The sequence below is a fragment of the Taeniopygia guttata genome, chromosome 7 (genome assembly GCF_048771995.1).
Source record: "Taeniopygia guttata chromosome 7, bTaeGut7.mat, whole genome shotgun sequence".
NCBI classification, from domain to species: Eukaryota; Metazoa; Chordata; class Aves; order Passeriformes; family Estrildidae; genus Taeniopygia; species Taeniopygia guttata.
In genome coordinates, this window is record NC_133032.1 from 22,282,051 (window position 1) to 22,307,141 (window position 25,091).

Sequence of the window (25,091 nt, forward strand, 5' to 3'; positions counted from 1 at the left end):
TTCTGATTGTGCTGCTCAAGCACTGCTGCTTGGTGCCATCATTTGCACTTGGGGCAATTATACTCCACTACAGGAATCCATAGGGACAGACAGCACTGCTAAAACAAGTCTTCTGCAGTCCTTAACTAAACTACATAAATGCTGCCACATGCCAAGTATGGGACATGAGAAAGGAACTCTGTCTTTGTCCTCAGATGGAGACATTTGAGACGAAGACAGTATTTGTGTTCACATTTGTATACATTTGGTGAATAAAAACCGGAAGGATAGGAAGGGCAGAGCAAGCAAAGGCTGCAGCACTTCTAAGCTAACTTCCAAAGACTGATCTCATCAGTCTTGCACAATACAATTCCAACACAAAGATGAAAATTCAAAATAAATCTAGCAGAACTGCAAGGCATCTGCTACCACACTAATGACTACAGATCTCCAAGAGAGCATGATCATTTTCTTTTTGAACTCTCGCACCCACCTTCCCCTGCCACACAGGAGTTGACAATGCTGGGAATAATTTTGGGTTTTGTCTACACGGTGACAAATTATATTACCAGTTCACCTCTCAAAACTCCTGGAACCTTTTAATAAAATGCACCATAAGAAAAATAGTTTGGAAATCTGTGGCATGGAACCTGTATATTCCTCAAGGACTAGAATAGCCCTTCACATAATTTTACCTTAACTGCCCCCTCTCCCCAGATCTTAACTGAAGCTTCTTATGATTCTTCTGAAAGCATGATTTAAATATATATCTGAAATTACTTCCTTAATTACTCACTCAAGCTCATGCATGTTTAAAAGAAGTTTTGTAGGTGAGCCACCTCTTGTGGGCTATACTGAGCCAAGTTTAGGTAGGCAATGACTGTCTTACACTGCCTCTAATCTCACCCCAACAGATCTCCCCCAGAACAAATTATACATCCACAGTGGATCTGTCAATTAAGAGTCTCAGAGTCTGTGTTCTCCAAGACAATAAAAGTAGAAAAATAAAGGAGCCTTACTTTTTGAAAGCATACCAGAAGAGTCAGAGAAGCTAAGCATTCCTCTAGGGAAGAATAAACTTCAGTCTCTTGCACTTCCTTTATGCACCCCAGTTGATCTGAGCACTTACCAAAGATAGATCTCTTTTTAGCAACATGATACAACTAGTTTCTTTTCATTAAAGAGAAGAAACGCATAAAACAGCAATGTTCAAGTGAAGATAAAAATGTCTTTCTACAATAACTGAAATAAGGGCATTAAGTGAAATTTAAGAAATCAAGTAAAAAGCACACATAAAGAACCACCTCTGACCTGGAGGATATAACATCCATGGGGAACAGAGAAGCAGGAGAGTGTGCAACTGTGAAAGTCTATTCTCTGCAAGGCCTTGAAATTACCCCTTTTTCACCAAATGAGGCAAATACCTTGTAGAGAAAAACACTTCATAAAAACCATCATAGTTATGCACAAAGTATCTGAATTAAGGTCAGATAGTTGCTATAATGATAGTTTAGGGGTTTATATGACTAATTCATGTTTATTTATAATGCTCTGGGTTAAGGTAATTTTGATTTTGTGAGTGAAAACAAAACTACAGAATTGTGCTCATTCTCTGCTAAGAACATTTGCATCTTCCCTTCTTTAAATGCTCCACTTGGATCTTAATCTGCAGGATTACAATCTCCTGCTCAAGCAGAACAACTGACAAGGGAGAAGGATGTTCACAAAGCCAGATAACAAAATATGAAACAGTGTTAATTTACTTAATTTATCATATAGTAACACAGCATCTGCATACTTACAGCTTCTTTCTAAGAGCTGTCTTAACACTTACCACGGTTAGGAACATACACAGAGTCAATCAAAGCACAGCAGTTGGCAAACTAGTTTCCATCTGAACTCACCCTCTTCTTTTACATCTCTTTGTTAAGAGTTCTTAACAATTATCCTCAAGCTGTCATGGTGCATCTCACACTTGGTGGCTTGGTACTGTTAGGGGCATCTGGTATTAACTGTTTGTCCTCACATAACCAAGAAAACCTGAAAATACCTTTCCACACTTTCCTCAATATCTCCCACATTTTTCCACCCCAAAGTCCTCTTCAACTAATTCTGGTAGTGTCTATGTAGATTCCACTACCAAATCCAGCAGAAATATTTAAACAAGGCTCACTTTGTGCTACATCACACTTACCTCTTAATTTTGCTATGCCTTAGAAGTAGACACCATCCAATTTCATAAATAAAATGCAATTTAAAAGCCCTTTTCCTGTAAATGCTGTTTGAAAAAGTCAAAGCTTGCTCTGTTACTCTTCAATTAAAGGGAGCTGAGTTTCTACTAGTGCTTTCTAATACTTATTGCTATAAAAGCGCACTTCAAACTTCCTCCCACCTCAACTAGATAATAAGCTTTTCCTTCAATCAAACATAATTAATTGTACAGCAATTCATTAAGCCATTTCTTTCAAAAACCACTACCCCTATAAAATGAGGAGGAGCCAGCATTCTGCAATTCTGATTGCATCCTTTCAGGTGAGACCCTCAACTCCAGGACCTGCGCTGCCGGTGATGGCACTGAGCTCTCCAGCTGCCTTTCTGTGTGCCCACCACAGCACATTCTTCAGCTGAAAGGTCACTTTTAAGAAGGTTATTAACCTGCCTTGTTTGCTACAGGATGAATGATGCTCTCGTGCCTGTCTAGACTGAGACTTGATGGAATGCAGTTACCTCTGCACCTCTATTCCCACACCTCAAGGAAGTGAAGCAAGCTGCAGTGTTATCAATTAAGCACTGAAACAAACTGCTTTATGTAATTGCCACAAAGGAATTTACTATCGGATTCCATCGCATACGTCATCCTCCCGTGCTATTAAATATTTCAGCTAAATGCAATAACTGTTTGTTTGTGGTATTCCTGCATTTTAAACTAGCCAGTTGCAGTTACATGTTGAAAGCACACGTCGGTAACATAAAGGTAAATTCGTGACATGCTTATTCTAACCATCCTAAAAAGAATAACAAAACCAAGGGTGGAGAAGGATGGACAAATCTAGGAAAGAATCAAGACATAAATACCTTCTTCTGTAATAACACTGGTAAACATCCAGCCAGGATGTCTAGTTTTATCTGGGGAAGCCAGGATATTGCAATAGGCTTAGTTCTCCGTGTTTCCTGGCAGTCTCAATAAAATGCCTGATCTCCAAAACCTTTGTCAAGTTCCAAGAGCTACCTATAAATGTGTATGAATGAATACAGTATTCAGAACACAGGAATACTAAAAAGTCTTGTGGGATTACACCAGCATCTTGTATAATAAGCATTTGGAAATAGAATATAACTGTACTGGACTTCATTGTCCCAGAGCAATTCTGGGTTTAAGCTTATGGCATGAACACAAAAACATGAAAAAAGCAACACTGAGAGGCTCAGAACTGGCATCATATCAGCAGAGAAAAGGAAAAGTGACTTATTAAATTTCCATTTAAATAGAGAACATTCACATAAATGTTCATTTCCCCCTCAGCAAAGATATAAAAGACAAGTTACTTGATACAGTAAAAAAGTTCAGTATCTAAAATTATCTGGATTTATCTTCAATTAGAAGTCTGTCTAAAGGCTGTTGATGTCTTTGGGTTTTTCTTTTGCATTATATGCATGAATACATTGCAGGAAGACTGGAAGTGATATAGAACAATGTTGTTAAATGTATGTTGAATTCTGTATGTCTGAAAACTATGGATTCAACTATATTTTAAGATTTGAACTTGGCAGAAAAGATACCATATACACAACAAATGCATTAAAGCAGTACCAAAAAGAAGCCATATCTCACCTTGCTGTAGTAAAGCAACACTAAAACATAGGTACTGTATGGAAAACTCCATAGCCTTTCAATCACTTAAATTAAGCACTGTTTCTCATGAATATGTAACAACAAGATTACTCATAATCAAAAAGACAAAGACATAAAAAGGTTGAGATTTTAAGCAAATTCTTGTTTCAGTTAGTACAACTGTGGATTATTCAGACTCTCTGTAAACTTTTGCATTATATGCAACATAAAATTTTTTTTTAATGTTCTTTGAAAATTAAAATTTTGCTTTTCATCTGTTTCTTTACAGGTCAAACAAAAACCTGTTGCTGCTATTATCATGAGCACTGGCTACACACAGTGCAGTTCAGACAGAATTCTAGGGCACATTCTGGATTTACTGGCAATTTCAGATGCTTTCTCACTTAGCCAGTGCAAGCTTCCTTGTGAAACAGGGCATCCAGGAGTGAGAGGACAATGCACATTGCCCTGGTGCTACACACAATTCACTCTTCTTCACAATGGGTCTCTCAGTGTTTAATGAGAATCTTAATTAACTGCAGAGCTTTTTTTTTTTTCCACCTATCTTCTTCCCTCGTCACTGGATCACCAAGTCTGTTCCTAGTTTTGTTTATACCACATTAAAAGCCCATTCTTTATTTTTTTGCATGCCTTATTATGTTCTCAGCTCAGCTCTTTTGTTACTAACCCTTCTCCCTTCTCCTCTTCCAAAACCAGGCAAGAAAATGAAGTTGCTGGCCACGATATCACTTTGACAATATTTGCTTCCTTTTGCAGACCTTCACTTCTTCAAGATGAAAGACTTTGTTTTGATGACTACTTCAAAGTACATAACGTCTGAATAGTTGTTTCCACATTTTACTATTCCATTTCTCAACAGAACTCAATGCAACATCCCTTTCAATACATTCCCTCTTAAATGCCTCTAGATTTCTTCAGTGAAGCGACTCCTGCTCACAATATTCTTACCAGTCATATATATTATGGCACCACTTATTACTTAAATGTCTTAGGACCTCACCGATTGTTTTTCCCCTGTACATTGCAAAATGAGAAGAAAATATTCTTACATTCTGCAAGTGAAAACACAGAGTCATTATATTATTACTGTATCACTAGTGTTCCTTACTTTAAACAAGCTCCCCTTCTCCCCATTTTTAAAATTAATTTACTATGTGATGTCATATTTAGATTGTGTATTCCTGTACCCAAAGGCCATATCTTCAGTTGTAAGTAGCTATGCAGTCTACATAAAGATTAGTAAAATAATAATTAGGGGCTTGTTTTGCACACAAACATTCTATTCCAGAATTTCTTAAAATAAGGGAAGTTAATTTGCTGACAGCTTCCTTAATGGTACTATTTCTCTGACAGGAAACAATAAAAGCAAATGAAGTCTATTTGCCACTTTAGCTATTTCTAAGTCTGTATGGAAAAAAATCAGGAAAAATATTTACTAGATTTAAAATTCTTGGCTAAAACAATGAGAAAACACTGTGACCAAATAATTGTGTTCTGCTGCAACAACATTAACTACTACAGATCAAATGTAACTAAAGTTTAATTAGGTCAGATTCATCTTACTAAAAGAGAAATCATAATAACTAAAAGAGAAATTATTTAACAGGTCCTGATAGAACCTGGATGTAATTAATAAGTGTGAAGTTTACCTATCCCGCAAAATAAGCCATTTATGAGGACTTTTGGAAATTAAGAATGCCATGTAAACAGTAAATTTTGCTAATATTAAAATATTAGGTTTTAGCAGCAGAACATACTGGTAGGCTGGAATTTTGGTAACATAGTGAGTACATAAGGATACATACAGACACACACTCATATATACATGTATGTTTTACAATTCATCTTCACTGTATCTATGTCATACACATAGAATTGAGAATTTGCATATTTTCTATAGCAATAAGTTTACAGAGATCCAAATAATGCCACAGTAGGCATGAGGAATGGTTTTGCGTACCGCTTCCACATCTTTTTTCACTCATTTAAATTCACTGAGTCATTCATCCCTGCCTGCGGAGCCGAGTAAGAATAGCACAGAGGGCTGGAACGAGTTCTTCCACTCCCAGCGAGTGGCAGCCCAGCAGCCGAGGCAGGAGCGTGCCCGGGCTCCAGTTACGCTGCACGGCCCGGCCCGCCCGGGCATTTCGGGCCTGGCAGCTGCAGCTCCCCGGCCCGGGCCGCACAGCCAGAAATAAAGGAAAAGAACTTCAAACATGCAAACATTAGAAACCAACACCGTGGTGGCATCCAGACGAACTTCATTACAGAGTTCCTTTTATCCTTCTCTGATTGCAACTGAAATTATTTTAATACAGAAAGCTTCTGCCTGGGCTAGGTGCCTGCTTTGCATACATATGGCAGTGCCACTGTCTAACTAAAAAGACAGTTGCTACAATTTTCCTACTACAACTTTAGTTTTCTTCACCCTATTATATTGGTTTTACATACCATTCATATCTCAGATAGGCAAATATAATTAACATTTTTATTTAAAAGCTGATAATAATTTTTAAACATCTTAATTTTCAGCTAAGTTCCTTCTCTAAAAATAAATATAGAAAAACAATTTCTAGTGTTTAGGTTTTAAAGAAATAAAACAACAGACAAACATTCACAGCATGCAGCACATTATCTTCTGCAAAAATACGTCCACACCAAGATTTTTGCAGCTTGGAAGGTATAGGAACACTAAGACTCCCAAAGAAATCAGCTTCACTGACTTGTCTCTGAAGGACAGCATCAGAAGGAAGCACTAATTTTCAAGTACATTCAGCAACAATCTGACTACAACAGAACCCCTCCATCACTAACAAAAGCAAGCATTTTTTTACAGCAGATTACTAAGCATAATGCTGTGAGATCATTTATTTAATATAATCGTTAAAAGAGAAAATAGCTTTAATGGTACCACAACCCACTATTTTTCCTGATATAAGTTTGTGAAGTCTAACAAGGGATTGTGGATTAATTTTAGTTCTTGGAAAAATCTAATTAAGGTTCTCTAACATGGATGGTCTAGGAGTCTTTTATCAAATATCTGCTGATTTTATTGTAGAAATAAAATGTTTTATTTTTAACAGAATCCAAACCATACTAAGGAAGTCTCATAAGGCAAAACCAAGACCAGTATATCATGTTTAGTCAGTTGTTCTTGTCCCTGAACTACATTAAAGCTTCTCACACCAGGTAAACCTGACCTTTGTGACTTATGCAGAGGGAAGTGCACTTCATGCCAAGAATGACGAGCTTGAGATGACACTGACAACGCCCAACACTTTCATATTAATTAAGTGCTGCATTCTCTAATGTATAAATTAAGGAGCCCAATTAACATACATGACCTACGATCATACTTACAGCCATCTCACCACCACCAAAAAAAACCAAAAAAGCCTCTTACCCATATTTCTTACACCCATCCTGCTTACAACTCAGAATAGTCAAAGGATATATAGTAGAAACAGCAGCATAAATATCAGCTTTTGGCTGGACATAATAGTAAGAGTTTCTGTACTGACTTGTTAGTGGCAGGTGGGCAAGGTAATGCAAGGTTCCCTGTACCACTGCCAATGCCATTGTCTGCCACTTACTCCAGCCCAGAAGGTGACAGTACATATCTTCCCATTACTCCTGCTTAAACAAATAATAAAACTACTTTTCATGAACTTCACAGATTGAAGCAAGTATAAATATATGCATTACAAAAGCATTCAAAGGGACTACTGGAAAAGCCTGAGTTACAGCACTGTTGAAAAGAAGATCATAAGGAAGCTTGATGTGTGGGATATCTGAACTACAGAATATAAACAGGACAATCAGCTAAATGCAGTTTTGAAAGTGTTAAAAACAATGCATACCATTTAAATTACTCATACACACTGCGAAGTTCATAAATGGATGATAGGCATTCAGTAAAATTATTTGGGCATTGTTTTGCAAGTTCAGTCCAAAAAATTGGCAATTACATTGTCTCAGAAACACCAGTTGTTCCACAAGCAGCAAACTAATTGCCTAGAAATGTGACTTTTCTCCCATACTTCTTAGCCAACTCCCACATCTCCCACAGAAGGGATCCCTCATTCTCCTCCAGATCTCCTGCAGCATGCCAAGTGGACAGGAAACAAAATATTCGGTGCATAGTCCAGAGCAGTGTATGCACCAACACTTACATCCTGGGCTGAGGTTATGCTCCTCTTTTCCCTTGAAAAACCTCTACCTTGGAACTGTTTCTCCTATTACTCTATTAGTTCCCAATTTTTCATGAAAATGGTAGCAAATTAATCTCTTGAGACTTTTCTCATCTTTCACATATGGTTGAAATTGGCTAGCAGATTATGGAGTTAGAGGTGGAGACAGAAGGGTTCACAGATGTCAAAGACAGTCTTGTGGGTCCATAATGCCTATTTTTCCTTCCTTCTTTCACAGAAGTAATAAACTAAAGAGAGAATACAGAGTACTGAGAGATGCAAAAAGTAGACATATTTACAGTTCAAAACAGAACACATGATTCGATGCAAACTCAGTAAGGCTACTGACAAAACTGACACATCCCAGTGACTTGAAACAAAATGCCATCACCACCCAAAAGCTTGTGGTTTCGAAACTTACAAGACTGAGGGAAAAAGAAGGGTACAGGCATCATCTGAATGACTGTGTGTCTCATTCATCCTCACAAGAACAGAAATCTTCCAAACTGCTGCCTCTAACTATGCTTTCTCCTCTCCCTTCCCAGTGCAAAAGGTTCATTCCACTCATTCTCCAAGCAAGTCTGACAAATGTTCAGACTCTATCTCTGTCTGGCTGTCTAACACACCTTGGTTCTCACCCCACAGCAAACCAGACCCAATCCTTCCTCCTTCCAAACCCCTCCTGTCCGAGCCTTTCTTCCTGCCCACCACACCCCCTGACTGACCTCTCCTATCAGATTCTCAGTGCTCAGCCCAGCCCCCCGCTCTGCAATTAACACATTAGCAGACATCTCGAGTCAGAAAGGCATTATCAGGAATCGAAATTTTGGGTAGAGCACAGTTCTCAAAGTTTTTTAAAAACTGCAAAATTGCATTTTAAAGCACTGATGGTCAACTCAAGGTTTTCGTCACAAATTACTGTAGCCAAGGTCAAGACACTAAGCTTAAACAGGGAACTTATCTAAACTAATAATCCTTGGCAATTGCCTGTGTATGTACACTACACTACATTTTCAGGTAGATTGCCACATATTAATTATGGCATATCTTAAACAATCTTGCATTATAAAAGAGGCAAAAAAATCTACTACTGTTGCATTACAAAAAAACATTATAATTAAGCACTGTAACAGGCCAGACTACCTAGACAGGCTGTGAAATCCCTCTTCACTGGAGATTTTAGAGATGTTAGACAGACATTATTATCTGCACTTACACAACCAGACCATGGAGGAAACAGAGGAACAACTTCCAGCCTTATGCTTCTGTGAACTTATGCTTCAGAAAAAAAATAAGAGGGGAAAAAACTCAAAAAACACTACACCACCAAAACCCATAAACAAATAAAAAACAATCAACCAAAAAAAACCCCAAAACAAAACATCATAAAATCCACACTGCAGAAAATCAGTTTGCATACTGAAATGTTTATCTTTCGGGGAACAGTTCCTGTATTTCACTTATTCTTAAATTCAAAATCAAGCAGTGAGTAGCTCCACTAAGTCTACAATCTCAATAAAATTAATAGTTACTGCCTCTAAGCTATGCACAGATTCCAGTCCTACCCAACCTAAATCATCACCCAGCCTGTTTTATTCAGGGCATAAACATTTTGTTCCAAATGAAACTTTACACTCAGCTCGCAGCTCTGGCTATAAAGTTATATTCTGCCCAGAAAATGACAGCACATATTGATAGCACAGCCAGACTGAGTCCAAACACAATGCAGCTCCAGTACCAGGCACTCTTGTTGTTAGGAATAAAACATTTCTGAAGAACCCTATATCACTTTCTTGGCGCTTTAGTGAGAAAGGTAGAGGAAGATGGTATCTGCCAAGGAAACAATGCCACTGACTATACAAATTACTGAGAAATACTTAATGAAATGTAAAAAAGAAGGGAAACAACAACGTAGAGGTCAACAAATATTTTTTTACAGAAATTTGTAACAAGTGCTAGGGATATGTCATCAAAACAACCACTTCAGCAAACTTCACTGTAGGAATAATTTTAATAAATACAGTTATGCTTCCCTCTTTGTCCAGGGTGCAGTGAGGTTGGCCTGCCTTCATCAGAGAAGGACAGGCAGACAGTCCAGCCAACTGTCTAATGGGTAAAACCACTCACACTGGAGCAAGGTATCTGTGTAATGTCTCACGCTTGAAATCTGGGTTCCTTGGCCACCAGATGAGCACAGCTTCCATTTCCTCACAGGCTGTGCTGACACTGCACAGAGCAGTATCCCAGTACTGAAGTTTGCTTGGGAACTGGAAGCACCTGAGTTAAAATATCACAGAGGCTCATACAGGCTGATTTACCTGATGGAAAAAAGGTTCTTCCCAGCATGGTGAATGGCTCTGTGGACAACCCTGGGCTTCCACAGCTACACAATCTTTTTACAGAAGCACACAGCCCATGAAGCACCAGCCTGGTGTCCAGGCTGCACCTGTGCTGTGGTTATCCTTCAGGCATACCAGTGTGACCTCAAGCCAACAGCCTGGCTGCCATTTCCCAGGCTCAGATTTCTGAGACGGCTCCCAACACAAACAGAAAAATAAACATAATTTTTAGGTTACATTTGAGAAAAACATAAGCAATGGGTGTAGCTCTTGTAAGCAGAAATCGAGATGCAGATAAGTTTAAAAAAACCCCACTCTTTAATATGCAAGATACAGGGTCAGTTACTAAGTTGAAACACTGAATTAGAAGAAATGAGTTCAATATCCAAAAGAGATTATTCCTCATTTCACCCAATTCACATTTCAGACAAATTATGTTGAGATACTACAGTAAACAAGCAAGACAGAATTAGATAAAGATGCTTCAGTCACTCATTTTAATTAATAATTAAAATTATCATTTAAAAAATTCAATCTCCATCCAATTCCTTTAACGCTTTAATTTTTGCAGCCCTGTTGAACCGCACAGATACTTCCAAAGATAAAAGGATACCCTGCTTGCTTTAATTTTCACCTTATACTTTCTGCAAATAATTTACACATTGTACAATGGAATGCTGTCTACGGTGGACATGTATGCAGAAGGAAAAGTGGTTCAGCATTGCATATCACAGAACATAAGCAAGTGAAATGAGGAAAGATTGTATCTTTAATATCTGGTCCATACGAACACCCAAACAAAAGTCTTTTGCAATACTGGGAAACAGCTCAAAGGCTCACCAATCAATCTCCTCTTCAGGCAGAAATCCTCATGATTAACACACCAGAATCCTCTACAATATAAAGACATATTTATATATGTCTCATAGTTCTAAATGAAAGATTTAGAAATAAGTATTTCAAATAACTTGAAAAATAAAGTGTTGCAAACCATTTTTGTCCAATACTGCTTTTTAAACCTCTACCCAAGACTGCTGTCAGTAAAATGTCCTCACTAAAGCATTTCTCTTTACAAAGACTAATACATTATTTAAACGCAGACTTATCTGATAACTGTTAAGATCTGTATTTTATGGAGGAAGCCAGTAATATTTTCCTCCTAATAATCAGCAAATATTTCTGCATCTAGAGCTGGTTCTTTATTATATCTTCAATTAAAAAGGGGAAGGGAAAACCACCTTCTTGCTTCATTCATATTCCAGATTATGAGTAGAACTATCTTCTTTATTAATCATTTTATCTTCCCCTTCCTGTCCATACTAAGCCCAGGTCTTTGTGAAGCTCTCCCCAGAGAGGTCCAGATATTCTACTCCAGACAGAAACTTAAAAACCTGTTATCAAAATACTTTCCCTCTGATGTCATGATTTTGCATTTATAGGCACTCAATTCTATACACTGCCGAGATATAGTATCTGTTGACTAATCAGAAGAAAGAATTAATAGGGGTTTCAAAGCTACAAAGGCAGCATTCTCACTTGGATGGGAGCGTACAGTTCATACTTTGGGGGAGGGGAAGAGAAGAAAGAGTGTTGGCTCTTTCATGAACATAAAAGGGCAGAATTACACATTAGTGTAGCTTCCCCATGTATAGACATTTTTTTTCTGAAATGCAGTGTAAACTTCAAATCAGCCATTAGCTTCCTTAACTAAAGCTCAAATCATCCATGTAATTACTTTTACAGAGGATTATGACTAAGTTTTTTTTAAAATGTGAATTGTTAAAATTTCACAATTAAGAAATAAGTCACAATGGGAAAATAGGTTCCTATTCAAAAACAACCAACCAAGCTGGCATCGTTAATAACCTTTTAACAAGGCAGAACTGAAATACTGGGAATGCTTATTGCCAGTTCGGAATCGAAGTGAATTGGGTAAACCGTGCAAATAGGTTCTTACAGCACCTGCCCAGCCCTTGGCCTGGTACAAATCTGTACTTGTTCCTTCAGCAACCCTTCTTCATCAGCACATAGAAATTACCAACTCATTGAAGTTTTCACAATGGCAAAAAAAAAAAAACCCTACAGTTTTTTTAAAAATACATTTGAAAGAAAAGTTGAAATGCTGGGCATTCTTGATTCATATGTGCTTTAATACCAAGATTTTTGACCTTCAGAAGTCCCTTCTCCCAGGAAAAAAAAAGGGAATAAACCAAAAACACTCCTCAGAAACAGCCACAGAGAGACGCTGCAGACATCCATCTAAAATAATGGCAGCCAAAGGTCAGGATAATACAGGGAACACCATGCTTTTTATTTATTAATCTTCCTGAAAGAGACCTCTTAGTAAGCAAAAGCAAGAAAATCAGGGACTATCCAGTCAGAGAGATGTAGAAACTGCCTAAACATGTGTCATTTACAGGATTTTCCTAATAATGACACCAAGTATCTTCAACTTGGACAAATTAATTTTAAGACCTCACTGAAATATAACATGGGTTGGGTCACATTAGCAAGATTCAGCAATTTTCCTCTGAAGATTCGCTTATCTATATCCAGAAGATTACAAAATACCACTAAGAAAAGCAAGCACTGCAGATTGGATCCTGATCAGTGAAACGACAGAAAAGTCGTAGGAGTCTTCCAAAAGTGCTGGGAAATGCATACTGCAAGAACAATTGGTATTCCTGCCTAGCAAAGCTGGGTTACACTAAAAGGCTCCAGCATGTTAATCTGTCACCGTGACAGAAAAGCAAAGGATGCCAGACCAACACACATCTCTTTTCCAACACCCCGCATATCTAACACTGAGCTTCCGAACACAATTAAAAATAGGACTAAAGTGTCCAAATATATGAGTAAGGGTGTTCTTAGCATTTCTGCTTCCAACTTCTTGTTATTAAAAAAGAGTACCCTTCAAGACCTTTCAGCATTTCCTTAAGAGTGTTTTTTTGTGTTCTATAATCCCAAGTGTCAAAAGAAATAGCTCCGTATTTGCTTCAGATCTCTCCAATGGAAAAAAAAATACACATTACAGTAATTCTGTTACAAAACTACAGCACATGTGAGAGGCCCCGAGAAGCACCGATGCTGATAAAATTAAAAATGGCTGTGCCCGAAGATCCCACAGTGAAACAGGCACAGCTCTGCTGACGATTAAAATATATATTAAAAATTCCTGCATTACCTTACAAAGGGCGAGGTATGCAAAACTAAAAGATTATATATATTTCCAAAACTGAAGTAAGTTATTAGACAAGAGATGCAGATCTAAGCAAAGCATTCTTACTGAGTGCAGGTCGAGCTCATTTACACAATAAAGCAGATTTTATTCCCCGAGACACTCAACGTATCAAGATTTCAAAACTTTTATCAGGCTTCGCCGCTGAAATAGATGCACACCGCTCGGAGAGGAGGCAGAGATGTGCCCGAATAGCAGCGGACCCCACCCCCTTCCCGCTGCCAAAATGGCCAGTTCGTTCCACCCAGTGGCTACTCACCAGCCGCAGTGCCGAGCAGCAGGGTGGCACTGGAGAGCAGGAGCACCAGCACAAGGTGCTGCAGTGAGGCAGGCATACCTGGGCAAGCCACGGTTCGAGCCGGCAGGAGAAAAAAAAAAAAAAAAAAAAAAGGGGGGAAAAAAAAAACCAAACCCCGAAGAGAGGAGAATCCTCCTGCTTTCGCACAGCCTTCCTTAACTCTCTCGGTTTACAATCCCGTCTGGAAGGGCAAATGGCAGATGAGAGGAGCCGTCTTCGCTCTTACTCCATTACAGCCGCCTGCCTTCATGCCTGGGGAGCCGGCAGCGCTCAGCGGACACGGGGGAAGAGCCTGGATCTGCCTCCCAGCCCCGAGGCATCTCCCCCGCCGGGGAGGACGGCGGCACGCTCCCGACCCCGCTGGGAACCGGGCTATTTCCCACGCAGCTTCACGACATCGAAGAAAGCGCCCGGTCGGGAAGGGAACATATCCAGACGCGCCCACAGCGGTGTCAGTCAGCGCGGGCCCTGCGGGCTGGCCGGGGCGCGGAGAGCGAGCTAGGGGCTCACGGCGGCGGCGCGTCCCATCCCGGCAAAGGTCTCTGTCCTCTGGCCGCCGCTCCTGCTGCCTCACGCTCCGGGTAAGGCGGCGGCGAGGCCCCCTGTTCTCACGGCGAGGGCTGCGGCTGCATCCCGGCCCATCTGCCTCCCGCGCCGGGCGGGCTCTTCCGCGCTGCCCCGGCCCCCGCCGCAGCACCGACGCCACCCCCGGCCACCCCGACAAAGGTGGGGCCCGGGGCGCCGAGGCCCCTCCTCGGCGGCTCCGGCTGCGAGCGCACCCGGCTGCTCTCGGCGGGCGAAGGCCCTTCCCCTCCTCCGCCTCCCGCCCCGAGTTTCCACAGCGCCGGGCAGCCTAGCCCGGCCTCCTCACGCCGGTCTCCGCTGAGCCCCTCCGCGCTGCCAGCGCCTTCCTCCCCCCGCGCCGGGCTCGCCGGCGAGGGGCCGCTCCGCCTCTTTCCCCTGCCCGCCGCCGGCTGCGGGCGGGAGTCGAGCGAGGGCCGGAGCTCCGCCGCCCGCGCCCCCTCTCGCCCGCCCGCCCCAACAGCACGGGCGGCTCCAGACACAAAGGGGAGTCGCTGCAGCCGCCGGCCCGGGCGCCCGTCCCGCCGCACCGCCCCCGCCGCCCGGCTCCGCCCCGCACCATGGAGGTGGCTCCAGGTAGGCAGAGCGGGGCTGCCGGGCGGAGCTCCGCTGGCTGCGGGAGGGAGCGAGCGCGGGGCGAGGGCACCGCCGCGGGTGGGAGCTGCGGGCGAGGGGCGGCTCCGGCAGAAGGGGAAGGCCCCGCTAGACCTTCCCGGGAAGGCCGCGAACGCCCCCCCTCCCCCTTGCAGCCTGTGAGAGAGGCTGTCAGCAGGGAGGCGTGAGCTCAGGATTCACAAAAAACGCCTGTAACAACAAGGAAAAAATGTTTAGCAGTCTCTGAGATTGCGTCATGCTTGAACTCGGTGGCCTGCCTGTCAGACACCCGCACTCCTGCCTCGTCCTCGGGTTCAGGCCCCGTTATCTCTGTCCCTGTGAGCTCCCCTAGGAGCACTGGCCGTGCCACCTACCGCTCTCCCTGGTGAGCCCGGGCAAATCACGGAAACACAGATCAGTTAGGTTGGAAAAGACCTCTGAGATCATCGAATCAACCTGTCAGCCAAGTGCCACATCCAGTCTTTCCTTAAACACCTCCAGGGACGGTGACTCCACCACCTCCCTGGTCAGCCCATTCCAATAGCTAATCACCTTTTCTCTGAAGAATTTCTTCCTAATGTCCAGTCTGAAATCCATTCAGCACGTATGGCTTCAGCCACCGGACTCTCTCAAGCAAAACCATTGCTTAAACCCTCTTAAATTAAAGAGATTTTATGATTTCAAAACAAAGATAAAGTGAACCCACTCAGCTGTTTGTATGCTTTAACCTTTGCTGTATTGCACAGGACCAAAGAGATAAATTTAGGGTAGCAGCTGATGGGAGAACTGTGACTGGAATGGAGTGTCTGATGTTCTGGCCTAGCAAGGCTCTTTCAAACAAGTTTAACTGGCTGTTGCATAGAAAAAATGGTTCTTAAGAACACCCTGCACCCAAAGGCACCTTCATAGCTGGGCATCACCAAAGGTTTGATTATGGGAAATGCTTCCCTGTGCCAAAATTCCTATACCAGTTTCAAGAGTGGACTACAAGTTCAGAAATATTGAATGCTACTACATAAAATTATGTAGTTGCAAGTCAGAGTTACAATTTTAGTGATAATAAATTTTTTCTGCACAATTCCATTTTTCTTCACAAACCATAATAGATGAAATAGCTGTACTCTGGTACTTTGATCATCAAGAGCATTATTCAATAAATTGTACTAGGATTTTCATCATTGTGATGCTTTGGCCAGGGTCATAGTTTGACATTCCTAGGGTCAAGGTTAATTTACACTGATAGTTATAAAATGTTTTCAAAGTTTCCTACAATATTTTTACTTCCAATCTATGCAGATCCAACATGGATATTGGTAAGACAATAAAATATAGAATCACAGATTGTAATTTGTATTGCCACTTTCCAGAATTGCAACCACATATTAACCACAGTATCCTTCCTGTTATTTGTTAAATGTGAATGTCAAGAAATAGCCTTTGGAAGCAACAGCAACACCAACCCTCCACCCTCAACAGCTAGAACAATTTTACCTCCAAGAGAGGAATAAAACCCTAACACTGAATATTTTTCTGCAGCACCAAAATCCAATGTACTTTTCTGGTTCTACAGACATCAAACTATGCAATACACCTTCTGCCCAGCTGTACCTACCAATAAAAGAAGCAAGATCTACTTTGTTCAGAGAAAACAAGAACCTTGCCATATGGGTTGCACAGCACTGCCACCGTTTAGATGGTAAAAGAAAATTACTGTGATTGTTTATGATATGTATGAAAACCTGCTCAGCCTGAAGTAAGTGACAGAGGTCTCACTTGTTTCAATGGTTCTAGTTTTGGCTCATTAATTTATACTAGGAGTTCTTCACAAGAAATTGGGCAAAAACCTATATTCTGCCTTAAAATACTTTTCTTTTTTTCCCTGCACAAAATTGATTTGAATATTTTCTGTTTTCCTAAAATGAAGGAAAAAGATACGTCATTTTGAATACAATTGTTTCCTTTTAGTTTCACAAAAAACCCAAACCCGATCAAGAAAACACCCTACTGAAGGGCATGGGGCTGTGCATCGACTTTGCTGGAGTGTCTGTCAGGCCCTTGGACTAATGTCACACACTTGCACTCCCAGCAGTTTGCAAGGATTTCCCCTCCTTCCCTAAGCTCTCTGGAGTGCTGTAGATGTTCTCTGCGAGGGCCGGGCTCCCCGGAGCTGGCAGGGCACCGCTTCACCACACAGACAGAGAAAGCCATCGCTGCTGTGTAAGCACAGAACAGCTTCCTTTTCCCACGCTGGTGGGAGGAAACCAGAGATCCAAACTGTCACAGTCAGGCTCACTCATTGTTATGTGCTTGGACAAGAACAAGTTTATAATTCTTCCTGTGATATTGTTTTATCTGTAAACTAGAATTTCGCTCTCCTAATATTCAGCAACACCAAGTAAGACCTACAGAAAAGTAGTCAGGATTAATGGAAACTTGCAGAGCTGCTGAACAGTAAATCTAGGGTGCAGGTTCAGGTAAAGATGGGGGTGAGACAAGAGAAAACACGTCAAATGTACCAAGATTTAAAAGCCAATATTCTGACTAAAGCACTGTATTTCCACCAGGAAGAACTCTGACCAATGAAACAACACTATTGAACTTAGTGGAGATAAGACTTAAAAAATATGAGGAGGAAAGGCCTTAGGAAGCAGATGGTCTTTTGCAGCTGTGTTCACTGTTCTCACAGGCAGGCAGAGGCAAGGCTGCCCCAGCAGCATGGTCAGGGGCAAGGACGAGGAGGGCAGTGGCAGGGGAGCCAGGGTCTGGTGGCTGGAAGCTCCCCAAGATGCAGGACAGATACAGCGGGGGACATGTATCTTGCCCTTGGCTGAGGGAGCTCTGAGCAGCACAGGCACAAACAGCATGTGGGGGTTGCCCTTTGCTTCAGAGAGACACAGAGAGGAGAAATACAGCTGATAAGAGGCTCAGGAGTGTCCTGCTCTGGCTCAGACTGATGCAGACACAAACATGTTGATATCACTGGCAAATTCAACACTGCACGTAAGAGAAATTAAACATGTCCTTGTTAGCAGCATCTCCTTTAAACAACACACATCTTTATTTTTAATTAACTGAAATAAGGGAAACTATTTTCATGCTACCAAGAGAGTATTCCAATCAGTGGAAAATAAGATGAAGAAAGAATGAAGAAAAATGAAATTAACTATGAAACAATAGTTTGGGTTTAATTTCTTTTCAGAAAATCCAATGTTCAGGCACTTTAAAAAGATTTCTCAGGGTAGGTTCACTGTTATCCAAGAGTTTTTCAGTGCTGATGCAATATAACTGTTATCATCGTTAGGACTCAGGGGACTGTTCTTTTTGACAGGGCCTTTCATGAAGTCAACAAATCAGTTTAAAACAAGCCATAAATTATATTTGGCTGCCTGTCAGCTTGGCTGGGGTGTTCTCCCAGTGCTGCTGTAAGTGTTGGGGAAAGAATATAACAACATGTCCAGATATTTTGCTTTTAGAGGATATTTTGTTCCTAATTCAAAAAGAAAGCATCCCCCTAGCATTGACTCTGATGCATAAACATATGTTAGAACAGCCATCAAGATTTTTACAGACTTCCCTGCAAACAAATTCACCCGTTCTGGATCCTAAGTGATAGCTTAATAACTAATGGACTCGGTACGGGTCTCCCCAACAAATGCCTGCCACTCATTGCTAAATTAGGGAACTGTCAACAAGATCATTGCTCAGTCTTGCTCCTGTAAGTGTATGTGGAGAGAGAGGTGGTTCCTGATAGATGGGATCCCAGCCTCCTATGGCTCTCTAGATATTATTAACACCCTGAATTGCAGCCAGAACTCACAGAAAAGACAATAGTGTCTACTTACAGTCTGCTGAGTTAGCAGCTACAGCTTCAGCCAGTGCAGCCAAACAAGTAATCACACACAGATGTCATTACCTTTGGAAGTGTTCAGTTACTTGTTTTATATAGATTTTCCCATAAGTGTCCAATCCTGGCTGCTGCAGAGTGGCATTAACACACCCCCATAAGTTCCCTTGGAGTCAGGGTAGGGAAGGTGGCTGTGGGAAGACCACACTTACAGGGAAGCAGGCACATATGGATAAGGAAAAATGATGAAACCTCTGGAGACTTCAGAAGCAATCTGAACACAAAAATACCTTCCTCAGTCGTGGACATGTTTCCTTGAGAATAGGGAAACTCTTCCTACAGAGTTTTTTACAAACTACCAGCAGCACTTTCATCTTGTCTGAATTATTGTTGGGTTTTGCTCCTTTTCCAGGACTTGGTATTATCTTGGGAAAATGGATTCTACAAAGGAGGGACAGAGGGACATCAAGCCATGATCGAAATCCCGGAGAGGTCCTTTATGGGGTGAAGTCTGTTTCTTTCTGTTCTTTCTGACAGGCAGGAAAAGCCCTATCCACAATGGTCAGCCTGTCCTGCCAAGATGTGAGAGTGGTAAAACCTCCTGTGGCATCACATACCAGACCAGGCTCTCATGCTCCCAGTTCTACCAAAAGCCTTAAGGAAATGGTAAATCAAATTCCCTGCCTCAGAGGGAATTCATTTCCCCTTTAGTCCAGTTAAATAAGCTGTGCCAGACATTACTTTTGGCCTTTAGACTCATAAAAGTCTGTCTGAGGGCTGTTATGACTTCATTTTTCTTTGTCTCTGAGGTACAGAAAAGAGTATCTACTGTTGAGCTTTTGAAAAAAAAACCCAAAACATTTATGAGTATGAGCTAGTAAGTGTTTTCAGACCTGCATTTTTCTAACTCTACTGAGCTGTTGTGTAATCTACTGCAAGGTGAACCACATTGTGCAATGAAGTCATGACAGTCTTTGACACCAACATCCTAAATCAGAGGAGAAGTTTTGTGACAACTTTGTTTACCTTTCAATGGCAGACTTTTAATAAATTTAATGCAAAAATTAATTGCATCACTCTTGTGGCAGTCCCCAGAAAGATCTATTTTGATGTTTCACTTCTTTTTTTTATGCTGGTCTCACATTCCCTGATTTTGGTGTAGCAAGTGGTTTCCTATGGGGAGCCCATAATTGCATGATCAAAGGTGTGAGGATCAAGCCTGGAAAGATAAGCAGTGGGTGTGGGACAGGTTGGCCTAAGGTATGCAAGGAGAAGGAGGAGGAAGATGCACATAGTGGGATAAACAAAGGGAGTATTTTGTCTCTAAAAGGATTAGCAGTGAAATAGTTAATCACCATTTTTACATTTCATAATACATTATATTTCCCAGTGATAATGAACTACCAACAGTGTTGGTAGCAGCTGCTGCCTTGTTTTAGAGATAACACTGCTTAGTCTGTGGAAATCTTATCTCCACTTTGGGGGTGGAGGTGAGAGAAATTTTCAAGTTAGCTCTGAGAAGCACCTCCCACTTTGAAATAAGTCTGAAATCATATGTTAAAGGCCTTTTACAGCTTGTCTGAATCTCTTGGCTTGTTCATCACAACATAAAATGAGAAATTTGCTGCAGGGTTTTTATCAGTTCAAAACATCACTTATTCATTAAATCCAACAATGGACGTAGTCAGAAATAGAAACGTAATGAGCTGTGTCAGAGTCATCTTCTGGTCTGTAGCAGATGGGTATGTCATCACCACAGACCTGCAGGGTTTCATTCCTGAGAGCTACCTGAGCCTTCTCAGACTCACGACAGGCAGCTGGGAATGGGGCTTACAGAATCTCCAACACTCTCTCCTGCTACTGTTACCTTCCTTTTGCCTTCTGGTTCTGGGTTGTTGGGATTTTTTTCTTTTTCAGTTGTTGGTTGGTGTTTTTTTAATTACTCACTACACAAGATAGCAGTGCAAGTCAGGTTGGTTTTCAACAGCTACCTTTTCGGTCTTTAATTTCTTACCGATAATTAGGATTTGACCTAAAAATATTTCTCCAATCAGCTCAATACTTCTATCAGGAAGCAAATAAAAATGCCAGCCTCTGATGAAGCCCTGATAGACCTGAACTCAGTTTTCCAAGATGGAGGTTCAGAGGAAGCAGCCTCTGTTTGTGCTCATTGCTGGCCATCCTTGAGCTTCACATCAGCTTAACAAGTTCCAGGCACTCATCTAAAGGACAGAAGTGGTGTCAACAACATGCATTTGTTCCTTGTTATTTTAAATGAGAGTGTGGAGGGAACCGTTTTTGCTCAGACTTCTTAGAACTGTTGCCTTTTGCAATGAGAAAGGAGGCATCAACTATGAGCCCAACAGCAGAGCTTCTTCAGGTTTTGTCTTCTCTTGCAATTTTGAAAAAGAGTAAAGACACAGTTGAATTGAAGTCCCTTTTAACTCAGATTTTGTTGTCACTGCAAGGACAATGTCAGAGGGCTGACCACTTTCAGATCCATAGGTTCCAGAGAAAGGTGTTGCTGAGTGTGCCTGCCCAGCATTCCTCTTCTGCATGCAGCCAGCTCTAGGAACATCACCTGGAGGAAGATAAAAGTAAAATTACTACCTTTTACTAAACCAAACAGGAGATTTTTATCCTTTCTGCTTCTGCCTGTAACATGACATCTGTTGCCTGACAATTTTGAGACATTTTTATCTGAGAAGATTGTTCCTTCAGAACAAGAAATGAGTCAGTACCTCTGCACAACCTGCTTGCTTCTCATGGATTGATTTGGAAACATGAACCCAATTAACTGCTTCCCCAAAGCATCCATCAGGAACCCTCTCCCTGAAGTAGTACAGGCCAGGACACCAACTCCAGCCACCAGCATCAGTCCTGCTTGCTGGGGCCTGCAGGTAACATTGAGGGCACAGTTAGTTCCTACCCCTCTGAGTCAAATCAATGTCTGAGCAGGGTTTCCCCTCTCTAGATTTTTTGACAGTTTCACTTTTCTATTTATTTACTTTGAACCATCCCCTCAACTTTGGAGAAGTTGCATTTAGCAAAAGAAAAAACTACCACCCCTATAGCTCTGCTTTCCTAACTGATGAAACGCTCACATTTCCAGCAACAGAAGGGTGAAAGGGGTGTGAAATGAGGGCAAAGACAAGCATGGACCCTGAACTAAATGCTGAACAGAAAGAGGGAGGAAGTTGTAGGCAGGAGAGAGAGGATCTGAGGAGTGAAAGGAGGAGAGAAAATGTTACGGGAGAGGGTTTATGTTTGAATATGGATTTAAATGAAAATGCATTTTGATTTAACAGAAAGGAGGGTGCTAAACTCAGATCTCTATTATGAACCATGTTGACAGGGACAGTGGCTTGGAAGTTTCACACAATGCTCATCTGCAGGAGTACGTCCCTGGGACAGGCTGGCAGATAGTCCTCAACTCAGAAGGAAACAGTAAGTCTCAGTTTCTCTTGGCTTAACCAAAAGCTGTAAAGCATATTCTTCCTGCTCTCCACTTGTATTTAGAGCTCCCCTGCGTATTTTGTTGATGAAATCTCTCACCCCAATTCAGGAGATAGCAGCGTTTGCTAAACATACTCTGCCTTGCTACCAGAAGAGCTTCTGACCTTGTCCTGTCTTCTCCTTAGCGTTTGGCAAATACTTATCTGTACTCACTGTGACCTCCAGCCAGCTGGGTAAAAAGCTTTGGAGCCAAACATGTGCACAAATAATTCCAGGGGTAGCTGTTACTACTGCATTATCTCTTTCTGTGGTTTCTACAGATAGAAATATACATGTTGCAGTTTACAACTCCTTTCCCTTTAGCAGACCAAGGACCATCTTCAACTCAGGGCCATTAAACCCATCTCAACAAAGAGGGCCTTCAGTCTGGTACTCCCCTGTTTTGCCAGATGTATCCTATCGGATGAAACAGAGCCCACAACAGCCAAAATCACAAATCACAGCCCTGCCATCTTTAGCCAAGAAGGTCTCCATTTAATCACTCTTCTCACCTTATGTGTAACAGAGGCTATTCTGTGTGTTTCCAAGCACTGCACCCCATCTCTCCAACCCCTCCAGCCTCCCACAGCCCAGACATGAGGTGTTTTTTCACCCTGACGCATTGAGGTCCACGCCTGATCAGAGTTCATTCAACCCGAAGAGCAGCAATGACTCGCTTCCAAAAAATGAGACTATTATGGCTAGAGACCATTATGAAAGCCTGCGTGAAGCTGAGACCAGATGTGTGCTCAGCTCACTCAAAATATTGCTTAGAGCAAAGCTCTGGATTGTTTTGGTTTTGTTTTTTAAACAAAACAGGATTGACAGAATCTCTTCTGTAACATGAGAGATTTTCTGATGTTTTTCTGCACTGCTGTTGCAGATGTGTGGCTGGGCTGGGAGCTCACACCCACCGACAGTGACCACAGCAGCTCTCAGAAGTGGATGAAGACATGGAAGGAACCCTTATGTGATAGGATGGAAGTGATGGGGGTGCCAGCCCATTTAAGTTCAGCTCCAAGAATCAGCTTGTGGTCATTGGGACCATGTTATTCTTTCAGCAGGATGTTCTGTATGAGCCCCTGGAAGTGAGAGCGATAACATGGCTCTGATCACTTTTTGCCTTCACAGCAAACCTTTCATCAGAGGAACCTCAAAGCAACTTGCCAGCAAGAATGGGCACAACCTCACACTGTGCCTGTGAGATAAGCGAAGGATGGAATAGATTAACTGCTTAAAAGCACACAGCAGCTCTGTGGGATGAAGGAAAATAAGAAAAAAACCTTATATATATACATACACTTTTGAAACCATACAGGGTTTTATGGAGAGGCAGCCTGGAAGGCTGCCAGGATACTGAAATTGCCACCCCTACACAACCACGAATACCATGGAAACCAGTGGGGCACTGGCAGGCAGGAAAGGAAATCAGCTGAAAAATGGCTTTCCATGAAATGCAGCCAGGCTGGGACACTGCTCCCCTCCTGACTGAGGGAGGCCTACGTGCCTAACCACCAGTGTTGCTGCTGGTGGGAGCTGGGCTCCAGGAGAGAGTCAGTCCCAGTAATTTCCCAGCCTGGGGTAACGCTTTCCTGGCGGCGGCCAGTGGATGACAGCAAAAAATGGGATGGCTGAAAACTGCTACATCATGTCAGCTGTGGTGGGGAGGTAATGGAAACCCTGAGTGCCTAGTAAAGCTTCAACACATGCTGGGAGGTATAAGAAGATCAAAGTCGGTTGACATCTGAATAAGGACAGGGAAGGAACATGTATGTGCAAGCTCCTGCCTGCCCTGTCTGGTGAGGCACGATTAAAAAGCACAGAACACTCATCAGTTTTCCTTCAAAATACTAAAAAAGCACAAAGAAGGATTCCTTTAACCTGAGCAAAAGTAAGTAAAGGAGGGAGACCTGGAAAACAAAGCCAAAAATAACAAATGAAACTGAATGTAACAGGAATAACAGAAATAAACAAACCCAGACAAGCAGTGGAGGAGGAATGAACATGCTGTTAATCTGTCAAGTACACCATGCCCACATCAAACTACAGAGTAAGCCCAGAGAAATACCCAGCCTCCTAGCTGAGCAAGGGCACCTGCTTGTTACCAAACAGCACATATCCCTTAAAAAGTCATACTCCTGGTAAGCAGGGGAGGAGGAATTCAAGCATAGAACAGCTGTACTCATTCAAAATACTGCTAAGAGGAACAGCGGCATCTTATGAGTAAGCTGGATACGGCGCAAGCAGCACCAGGCTTGAACAAAAATAGCCCAGTGGAGATGAGAGGCAAGAAGAGACACCAGTACACTGCTCTCCTTCTAGCTCTCATCAACTGAAGGATGCAGAGGTGATCTCCTACAGAGCCTAGATTGAATAGAGACAGGGGGATATTTCTTCAGAAAAGCAAAGAGAGCTGGAAAACCAGAGAAGCAGCAGAGCAGCATTTCTGCTATGTTAAAATGCACAGAGCGAACAGACCTTCCAGTAAGCACAGGGGAGGGCTGGAAAGGGGATGGGAGCATTGCCGTGGCTGGCCCTGATAAGGCTCTATCTAGGAACAGGCGAGGGCTGTGCTCACAGCCCAGCTGAGAAATGGGTCTGGAGGAGTGCGAGAACAACAGGATAACATCAGGCACTTCTCACACAGCTGAAGGACCGCCACTGGTCATCAGGAGACAA

At 42.1% G+C, this 25,091-nt stretch overlaps 1 protein-coding gene and 1 long non-coding RNA gene across 3 annotated transcripts in view; one reads left to right on the plus strand and one right to left on the minus strand.

Annotated features, from left to right (window-relative positions):
- BMPR2 (bone morphogenetic protein receptor type 2) overlaps positions 1-14,017 on the minus strand; it is a 105,085-nt gene extending 91,068 nt beyond the window's left edge. For both annotated transcript variants that reach the window (XM_012574978.5, XM_072932377.1), the window contains exon 1: positions 13,859-14,017. In XM_012574978.5, the coding sequence (XP_012430432.2) occupies positions 13,859-13,934 (76 nt within the window). In that variant the 5' untranslated portion in view covers positions 13,935-14,017. The remainder of the gene's footprint in view (positions 1-13,858) is intronic.
- A 914-nt stretch (positions 14,018-14,931) lies between these two features.
- LOC121470298 (uncharacterized) lies at positions 14,932-19,464 on the plus strand. The gene is made up of 3 exons (XR_012057016.1): positions 14,932-15,055; positions 16,644-16,769; positions 19,330-19,464. It is a non-coding gene; the product is annotated as an uncharacterized lncRNA (long non-coding RNA).
- The last annotated feature ends 5,627 nt before the right edge of the window (positions 19,465-25,091 follow it).